The sequence below is a fragment of the Lactuca saligna genome, chromosome 8, assembly GCF_052625555.1.
Source record: "Lactuca saligna cultivar CGN05327 chromosome 8, ASM5262555v1, whole genome shotgun sequence".
NCBI classification, from domain to species: domain Eukaryota; kingdom Viridiplantae; phylum Streptophyta; class Magnoliopsida; order Asterales; family Asteraceae; genus Lactuca; species Lactuca saligna.
In genome coordinates, this window is record NC_136424.1 from 48,537,886 (window position 1) to 48,548,287 (window position 10,402).

At 31.3% G+C, this 10,402-nt stretch overlaps 1 protein-coding gene across 1 annotated transcript; it reads right to left on the bottom strand.

Moving 5' to 3' along the window:
- Window positions 1-3,393: 3,393 nt before the first annotated feature.
- Window positions 3,394-10,164, bottom strand: LOC145009604 (uncharacterized). Its single transcript, XM_078968268.1, has 6 exons — window positions 10,035-10,164; window positions 5,647-5,799; window positions 5,067-5,528; window positions 4,793-4,869; window positions 3,858-4,660; window positions 3,394-3,770 (listed from the first exon to the last, which is right to left on the bottom strand). The coding sequence occupies exons 1-6, from the start codon at window positions 10,162-10,164 to the stop codon at window positions 3,590-3,592; spliced, it is 1,806 nt and encodes a 601-aa protein (XP_078824394.1). The 3' UTR covers window positions 3,394-3,589.
- Window positions 10,165-10,402: the final 238 nt, after the last annotated feature.

Below are 10,402 nucleotides of genomic sequence, written 5' to 3' on the forward strand. Positions count from 1 at the left end.
CAGTCCACAGTCGCTTATACTTTAGAAGTAGGTATGAAAGAAGATTGTTATGAATTGGCGTGTAGATTGTCTATAAGTGTATTAGACATAGAAAAAGTTTGCTGCAACGTTCACGAGTGCTTATGAAATAAGATTTGAGCATTGGATTAAACCCACGCTTGCTGCTATCACTTCATGGAATTTATCACGAGTGATCGAAGACGATAATATCATATGGTCTTGAAACCTAGATATATGGTTTATTGTTTGCAAGTTGGTTGTGCATTGATAATGCGGAAACACATTAGTAACTTGATGTTATAAAACGCATTATTGTGTATGATTTTATGAGTGAATGGTAAATGCATATAAGATGAAGTTTATCTTTTCCTTTTATCCTAAGAGGGTAAACGTGATATCTAGGTCCCTCGATGATTTGGTTTGACTTATGTGTCGGGCCCGATCATGACTGAATTGATGTGTTCAATTAAGTTCTATGTCAGACAAATCTGAGATCAAGAAACAAACTGCTTGACAATAAGTATGACTATGTTCCACGTAATTGTCCACATGATATCTAGAACGGAGGACAATATGATCCCTTATCTAAAGGATAGGTTACTTATAAGCTCAGAGTTCAACAACATCTTTGAGAGCTATGATTGCTAATCGGATCCTGAAGTCGTACTTGCATTTATAGTTATTATACTTTTCCAAGTAGGATACTGTTGGATTAGTGTTTAAATCTATAACTATATTTGGTATGTATTTGAACCGGTTCTGCATGGTCCTTTTAGGTTGCCTTCACCAAAGTAACTGGACAGGATGATTTATGAAGAGAGAGAGAGAGAGGGGTTATTATGGTTTATTAATATATTATATGAATAATATATTAAAAGAGAAATCATATTAGTTAGTTAATATTAATAAAAAATTAATCAGGAAATTGATTCTATGATTAAAAGAGATTAATTGAACTAGGGGGACTAGTATTCCCAATTATAAGATAATTGGATTTGGGCTATGGATCCCTTTGGAAATGAGGGGGAAAAAACTAGAGTGGAAGCCCATTATGATTTCGTCCAATGGCCTTATTCCAGAAGGTTCTTGGAGTGGCTTAGGGCCTAATCTATCCAATTAGGGTTTTGACTGAAACCCTAGCAGCTCAGCTATTTAAGGACCCCTAAGGCTACAGATTCCAGCCACCAGTGGAACCTTAGAGTTACTATAGCCGAAATTGTGCCTCCTCCTCCTCTCTTCTCAGTCATCTTCTTGCCTTGGTTTTTGTAAGCCATTAGAGGTAACACACTTGTAATACTAAGCTCTTGAAGATTGAATATTCTTGCTGCTATCAAAATGTAATCATCTAAACTTGTATTAGATATAGATTTCGATTTTATAATATGCTAGATTAGGGTTTACAAGATTTGGATAAATTTACATGTATAATAGAGAACCCTAGATCCAAAGATTTAGGGTTTTGCATGTGCACATAGGAATGTTCTTTTTCTCAAAACCCATCAAAGTTTTTATTGATAAATTTGGGGTTAAGATTTGTTGATTGCTTAATTATTTGATCAACCCTCTTGAAGATGTTCGACTCTTGGTTTTCTTCAGGTGATTCTCCATTTGAGTAGTTACATGGCTCAAATTATATGCTTCAAAAGAAAGAGTTGGGGGGGGGGGGGTTCTCAAAATTGGTTTTGTTAGTGTTCTCAATAGAGTTGTCTTGACTAAGTGGATCTGGAGACTTGAATAGAGATAAAGATAATTTGTGGTGGCACACCATTGAAGGAACACATAATCTAGATCACAAAATGATGAGGATGTATGAAAAGAAAACTCTCTCATGCATGTGGAGCAATATAGTCAAGGTAAGAGACGATCTTGATAGTCTTGATTTAGAGTTTGACAATTTGTTCTCCTGTTTAGTTGATTCAGGAGAGAACACTCTTTTTAGGCAAGACAACTAGTTGGAATTGGGTATACTGGCGACTCAATTCTCAGGCTTGTAAAATATGGATAAATATAAGTCATCACTCATTGCCGAGAGATTCAACTCAAATGGTTTCATTGGAAGTCGAAATAATAACTAAATTTAATAGTGGAGCTTTCGAACTATCAAATCTCCGTTATGTTATCACCGGTTTTGTGCCTTCTCATAGAATCGACACCATAAAATTCAATCAATCATTTGATGGTAGTTTTTATGTTACTGTAATGAGCAACTTTATAGACTCTAAGTTAAACATCCCATTGATCCCCCGATAGTATGGATTACTATTATCCCAATCAAAGTTTCTATTTTTTGTGTGGAAATCATGCTTGGACCGTATACCTAGTTATTTATCATTGAGTTGTAGAGGTGTGAATATCTCTTCACTAGTTTGCCTATTTTGCTCTTGTGAGATTGAAAATACCAATAATCTTCTTGCAAAAATTTTCATTCATGCAGGAGGTATCAAAACATATATTCAAATGGTGTTGTATTCAAAGACGATCAAATATATGTGATCACATTAATTTTGCAGCTAGTTGGGGTCATTGCTCAAAGAAAAAGAAGATATTGCTGACTATATATATGAAACAATTTGGAGTATTTGGAATTTGAGAAAGGACAAGATGCATAATAATTAATTTATACAACAAAAAACATGGCAGCCAATATTATTTCAATGGTTTGTGGATATGTTAAACATATAGCTAAATTCGGAAAGTACAATTTGACGTGTTGGAGTTGTCCTTTTTTATTTTACGTTGTATTTTCCATTACATGTTTTCTTTTCTTATCCTTAATCACTTGGTAGGATGTGTTTAATAAAATTGTAGGATACAAAAAAAAAAGATAATAATAAAAAAATATTATGAATAATAATAATAATAATAATAATAATAATAATAATAATAATAATAATAATAATAATAAAAACAACAATAAGCTACTTAAAAATAAATAAGTTTTCTACGAAAACTTTTTTCAAGACAATATCAATTCCGTTGGTAATTTGTAGGTAGTTTAATGATAGAATTACCCATAAAATTGTCGGGTCGGTAAATTATTTTCATGTTACCAAATAAAACAAATTTCGCAATAGGGTTTTTTTCTGTCAAAAATTTGTCCCTACTATGTAAAAATTTCAAATGAGATTTTCCTTGATAATTTCTTTAAGTAGGAAAGTAACTTGTGGTGTGTATGTGAATATATGTGTGTACTACTCTTAACCCAAATAAATGGGTTAAATTGCATTTAATGCTCATGTAAATTTGTTTTGATAAAATAGAATGTTTCTTTTTTACGTTTGTTATATAAGGAAGAAATAATTTTTGTAATCACATGAATTCTTGTTTTAAGATTATGTAAAACCTTCTATTCAAATATCACAACATAATTTTCGATCAAACACATAACCCCACATCAACATAAGTCTTCTACATAATTATAAGAACATACAACTGACAATAATCCTATCTTTGTCGCAGTACTTCAAAAGGACATATTAATTTTACATAAAATTATTAGAAGGTTATTAAAATGATATGTTCCATCACATTGACATGTGAAGTGATGAACATATGACTAGGCTAAAGAAGAGGTGATAGATGATGAAAACTACCATGGTCCATTTATTAAATCATCATCAAGTTCATCAAGAAGATTCACGGTCATATCAAGATAAAACTGGGTTTCATCTGCAAACATATCACTTTCCATGGTTGTACGTTTAATCCCATCCACCAATCCAAGAGAGTTGAAAGGTGGCAATGTTTGTGCTTGCCTGATATTTTCTTCACTGGGAAAACGAGGATTAGAATAACCATCACTTCCAACTCCAAATGGAAATAATTTTGAATTAGAAAAGTTCAGGTTTGTGGAATACCCCACATCGTCATGATCAGTTGGTGTACGTAGAAATTTTGGAGATAAATTCTCATTATTTCCTTGCAAATCTTGAGAGTGAATAAGATAATTATGATTTGATGAAGCTAAAGTGTGACCACCAATGGAATTGATCATCCCAAACACATTTGACATCTTGTGCATCTTAAGATCATAGTTTTCTCCACCAAGTGCAAAACCCTCTAATGGTTGCATCCCAGTTCCTAAACCATAATATGAAGGTGCCATTCTAGAGACCGATTTTTCTATTGAAGTTCCTGAATAATTTAGCGGTGTCAGTGAACTAGTTGCAACTACCGGAGCCACAACTTCACCAAAATCCATCGTGGTCATTGCTATAGTTTCACCATCCTTTAGTAGCCCTGTTGTACTTTCATAAGTATCTCTTGTCATTTGAACTTCATTTCTTTGACCAATAAAACCGTTACAGCTTTCAACTAATCCAAAAGTAATGTTCTTGCTTGTTTCACCCAAAGAAGTACGACAAAAACTATGATCTGTTGATTGATCACTATAAGAGTTATTAATGGTGGTTTTGGGTTGTGGTATAGGTAACGGAGGTGCTCTTTGCAGTCGAGCCTTGATGTTGTTTATGGTCATGTAAGACATTCCTATAGAATTAAGCGTCAATGGTGGCTGGATGTTACTGGATTGAGGGATGGATTCATAATCATTAGTTGGGGTCGATTGCCCACATATGTTGTAAGCATATCTCTCTACTTTCTTTTTCTTTTGTGGTATCAAGGTTGGCTTCTTGATACTCTTTTGATTTTCTTGGTATTTCTGAAAGTATAAAATATGGAATATTCCCATCATAACCAAATAAGAATAAGAGCCTGAAGTTGGAAACTAAAAAACTTGCAATAGTGAAGGAAAAGCAGTAGAAATATGGAGATGAACATATAAGTAAGTTACCTTTAGGTGGCTCGCGATCTGACTACGTGTGAGTCCCGAAACATTCATCACCTCTAGAATTGCAGAAGGATCAGCTTCTGTAAACATTAAATTATGTGAAATAGAACAATTAATAACAAGTAAAATAAATAGCTCTAAGATAACAAAAATGTAAAACGATACTATATATTAACTTCAAAATTAGTTAAATGAAATACTCAAGAGGATGTGTGGATATATATATATATATATATATATATATATATATATATATATATATATATATATACTGTACTTTGTTTCCCAAGTGTATTGGTTGCCTCAGCAAACTTTTTGTGATGAACACTCGTCCATGAAATCCGCTTCTTGGTATCAAATGTCTTTTTATAATATTTTTCATCTTCAACAAGTTGGTCATTTGTCCGCTTAAACATGTCATTATACTCCAGTGAGTTAATGTTTAGTCCTTCTTGAGTGAAACCTTTTGATGATAAGTTGTTATTGATAAATTTGGGGTTGAGATTTGTTGATTGCTTAATTATCTGATCAACCCTCTTGAAGATGTTGGGCTCTTGGTTTCCTTCAGGTGATTCTTCAATTGAGTAGTTATATCCTTCAAATGATATTATCTTTCTACAAACATGTTTCCAAATATTGCAAATCTCCTTATGACCACATGGTTTTGGGAGATATAAAACCGCCTCATTTTCTACAATTTCCTTAAGGAGTCGCATGTGAGTATTATGGGAAGCCATCACTACATAAGGTTTTAAAGAGTTGAAGAAAATACATGTTAGTGAGAATTAAAAGATATGTGTATTAAGATGTGTGTATGTCAAACTTCCAACTAATCAAAGTATAAATTTAACTCTTACTAATTATAGATAAATGAGGTTGATGCTTAAAAGTTTGATGGAGAAAATCCACCATATCCATTTCACTTATGTCAGCATCTATCAAGACACAATCATACAATTCTCCATTCAGTATCTTTAATAATCCTGTAGCCACTTCAGATGTGGTTGTAACTGTAAAAAAAACACATGATAGTATTCATACACAGTCTGAAAAGGCATTACAAGCATGTTAAGTTATGATACACTAAATAGTTTTAGAAAGTTACTTAGTGGAACTAGTGTTGTTTTCTATAAAATTATATTCTTTAATAGACATATCATTAGAGGGGAAAGGCCAACATTACGAAATGAACATTTTGGTTATAATTTAATAATTTCTTATCACTATTTTATATTAGCCCCAACCTTTATAGTAGCACTTCTCTACCGGTTGTTCCGACCCACTAAAATTCTAACCCTTCACAGATGCTTTTCCAATATTGAGAAGTCATCTATCTAACTAGTGGGATAGCCCTGGCATTTTTCAATGCATCGCCTTTCGAATTCTTTTATGTTAACCTAGCATTTTGATTCAAATAAATCCAGCCAAACCTGGGTATTGTGTTTTATGCCAATAGAAATCTTATTTGTTGAAAATTGACCTAAAAAATTTGTCTAGTGGTACTTGTTATTTCATTAAATTCTTGTGAACTATAGGCAAAACAGCTTGGAGAGGCATCTACAGATAACTTTTTGAACTATGGTTGAAACAATTTGACTAATTCTAGTGAGAAGGGAACCGAAAAACTTGGAGGTATTATGGGGAAACATTCATGGATCTGGGTGACTTGAACTCAACATCATGAGAATCGACGATACAACTTTGAGCGCTTGGCGATTAAAAAAATCATTTTTATACTCATTTAAGTTAAGAGAGAGAGAGTATGATAAAACCCTACAAAATCGCTCGTTCAAAATTCTCCCATTTCCTCCACATTTATACCTCTCCACTTGTATTTATACTATTTCCTTGCATGGTAAATAATTTATCCCTAGTGCATCTCTTTGTAGTGTCCTTCGTCCTTGGGTTTCCCGATTTGGTTTTTCCACGTAAATCTCAGTGCCTTATCTCTAATCATTAGTGTTATACTTATTATTATTAATTATCGTTATATATTAGTAATAACCTTTGATTTGAAATATTATTATGAAATTATCAAGTCAACTGAATCGTTTGAATTGATCGGGATAAACCCTAGTTTTGCCAATATTTGGTAAAGTTTTTATTGTTCTTTGTTCATTAATTACTATGAGAAGTTACTTTTAGTGGACGAAGGTTTTGATATTATAATTTACAAAAATGTCCACCCTAAGGAAAATCTACACCTATGTAGAGCATGTAGAACAGTTATAAATCTCTCTCACTAAGTTTTTTTATGCAAACCAACCTTATTGAAGGTACGTAGCAAATTTTTTTAATGGTTGGTTAGTTATTTAAAGTTAAATTCATTAAACTAGTTAATTCACATAAACCAGGACCAGAAATCCCAGAGGTTTCCACCTCTATCAAGTGGACTTTTCCCACATTAGCTTTTAGGAGTTAAGGATTTTGAATTGAAAAAGATTTTGAAATTGAAAATTCTCTTAATAAGTCATTTAACTTAACTAAGCTTGTTTAACCCTAAAATATTTTGAAAAAATTCATATGTTTAATGCTCTTATTTCGGAGGACTACTTCCACAACCCATGTATAAACACGTTTTTTTACACCCAAAAGCGGTTGCTTTTTATATTAATCAAAGAGATAGCTTTTTTTTTTCATAGATTTGTGAAAAATATCATTTCTGCATTTCGGATGTGAAAAATTACATAATGATCCGTTTTTTTTTCTATTTCTAGAATTTATGAATATTTTTTTCTTCATTTCATATATATGCAAAATCAACAAAATAATTAATTCACTTTCATCAAAATCGAAAGACAAATAAAAAATGAGATTTTTTTAATAATGTAAAAAAAACTTGAAAAAAAAACTATTAATCACCGTATATGAAACTAGTAAAATAATATTTTCCATAAATAAAAGGTTATAAAACAAACTTTTTAATTTTAAAAAATATATTTTTACGTCCGAAATAGATTTGAAAAACATACATTGGGATTAAAATCCATTAAAACTAAGATATGACAGTTTTGATTTGTTACCATTTCTTGTAAGCAACTGGATCATATCACACGTTTTTCCAATAAACTATTTATCCGAATCTAAATCCTGTAAATCTATCATCTATCGGAAATGCTAGCGACACATATAATGTCTTTATATTCAAAAGGCCCTAAGACTGGATCGATTAATCAACGTATCAATTGACTAAAGAAAGACAACGAAGTGAGATGAATGGAGAAAGAAACTCAAACTAGCTACCATGATAACTGATTAGAGCTATAGGAAAGAATGTATCCATGATACTAGGAAGAACTCTTTTTCAGGTTCAACCAAAAACACTCGAAGACCACAAAATCTTTTTGGTATAAGTGCGATGAGCTCTAACCTATGAATCGTCATTTTGAGCAATGTGGACAAGGTATAAATTTGGAGCAAGAGAACTAGTGAGGCCCTAAAAAATAGGTTTAGTATGTGCTTTCTAGATCATAAAGTGAACCACTATACATAGTACAGCCTAATTACATTAGCTACAAGACAAGCGATATTTTTGTGGAGACCAAAATTTTGATAATTGAAAGGTTAACTATATGTTTTTAGGTATTAGTATATAAAATATTTGAATTCTTTTTCATAAATTAATTAAGATCGATAATTTTTCATATATCAACTTGGAAAGTACATGATTCTTTTTCTCTTTTAAAACTGGAGTTCAATGCTTATGTGGAATCCGATTTACATATACTAAAATCGGACATAGCTCTCTATATGAAGCAACTAGAACATTTGTTGAATGTATTTCTACGACCACATAAATAGTGAAGCATGCGAGAGATTGAGGACCCAATGAGTCATCAAAATGACTATCTAAAAAAAGTTAGTAATGAATTTGTAAAAAACTACTAAGTTGTGAAAATGAAATAAAAACATGCATTAAAAATATATAAAAGAGAACATTATGAAATAGTATGTTCAAATTTCTAAAAAAGTAAACTTGCAAATAAAAATTGACGTATTATAAAACTTGAAAAGACTATGTTCTAAACAACATGAAAAAAAAAGCGATTTCAAAAAATAGTATTGAATGAAACAATTACCACAAATTCATATTTCTACTCTTATATCCAAACCTTAATAGAATTTGAAAATGCTTAGAAAACACGAACTCATATATGACAATAAGAAGAAGAAAAAAAAATTAAATAGCCATCAACATTAAAAAAATCTAAATAACTAAATTTATCGAAAAACTAAAGCCAAATATATATTAATTCATAATGGAGATGTAACAAATCTAATATAATTTTGAGGCCTTAAGAACTAAAATCCTTGATTTATATTTGTTGAAACCTAGTATTATACATTTTCCATAATTATCAAATTCTATAGGTTATATGGATGATTCTTATGTCCATTGAATGTCCATTTACAATTCATTTTTATAACATCAAATAACCACATCTATTTATCTTAATATCCGTTGTAAGAAAGGATCTTAATAAACATTAACCATTTTGCTTTGCACATTTAATTATAAACTCCCAACGATTTCTTTTATTATTTGTTTTTTATTTTCTCTAATAATATAAAAAATCATTATTTTTCAAGATATTTCCTATATAAATACTAAATAAATTAAAAAGTTTGGTGGGTGGACGCATCTTGGTACGTATATGGTAGCTCTTCCCTTGGTATGTGTATAGTTATAAACAAGACCCTAAACCCATTAATTGTTTCTTTGAAGAACAAGATGCATGATAGATTAATTGCAAATTGCTAGACGTTCATCAATTAGTTCAGATCTAACAAGTTTCAATATATTTCCATTTCTTTTTTAGTAGTTTGATTTTGGTTAGGAACATTAATATTGAACCACTTGAAGTCCTTTAACTTTATTTAGAACAAAAATTTGCAACAATCTTATTCAGAAAAAGGCTTTCACTCTCTTTTCTAACAAAGTGAAAGCTTGTAAAATGTAAACCTAATGCCAATCTATAAGGTAATGGTCTCTTTTACATTGAATTTATAAACAAACTTTCATTTTAAAAAATTGATTGATCAAACTATAAATTGTTCAACTCAAAATTTGTCACAAATACTAAAGAGATTAGAGGTATGCCTGTTAGTGGGTGTTTATGTGTGTGTGTGTGTGAGAGATAGAGAGAGAGAGAGAGAAAGAGAGAGAGAGAGAGAGAGAGAGAGAGAAAGAAAGAGAGAGAGAGAGAGAAAGAAAGAGAGAGAGAGAGAGAGAGAGAGAGTTTACCCTGATAAGAATTATGTGAAAGCATGTATGCATGCTGATCGAGTGAACTTTTTTCAGATTCTATCAACAAAACTCGAAGGTCACGAAATCTTTTTGGAACAACTGTGACGTCAAAAGTAGTGATTGTCATTTTGATAAAGAAAGGCATACCAGCAAGCCTATATTTATGGTGGCTGCTTGGGTGCGTGACATGACTTACATTTAGGTTGATCTAAAAAATTGACGAATAGGATTGCAACTTAGAATTGAGTCATATATAAGTAAATATATATTATCTATAACCCATTTTTGCCAGCTAATAATACTTAGAATTATGTTTTTATATTGATTTATTTATGTTGATTGTTGTATTAATTAAATCTGTGTCC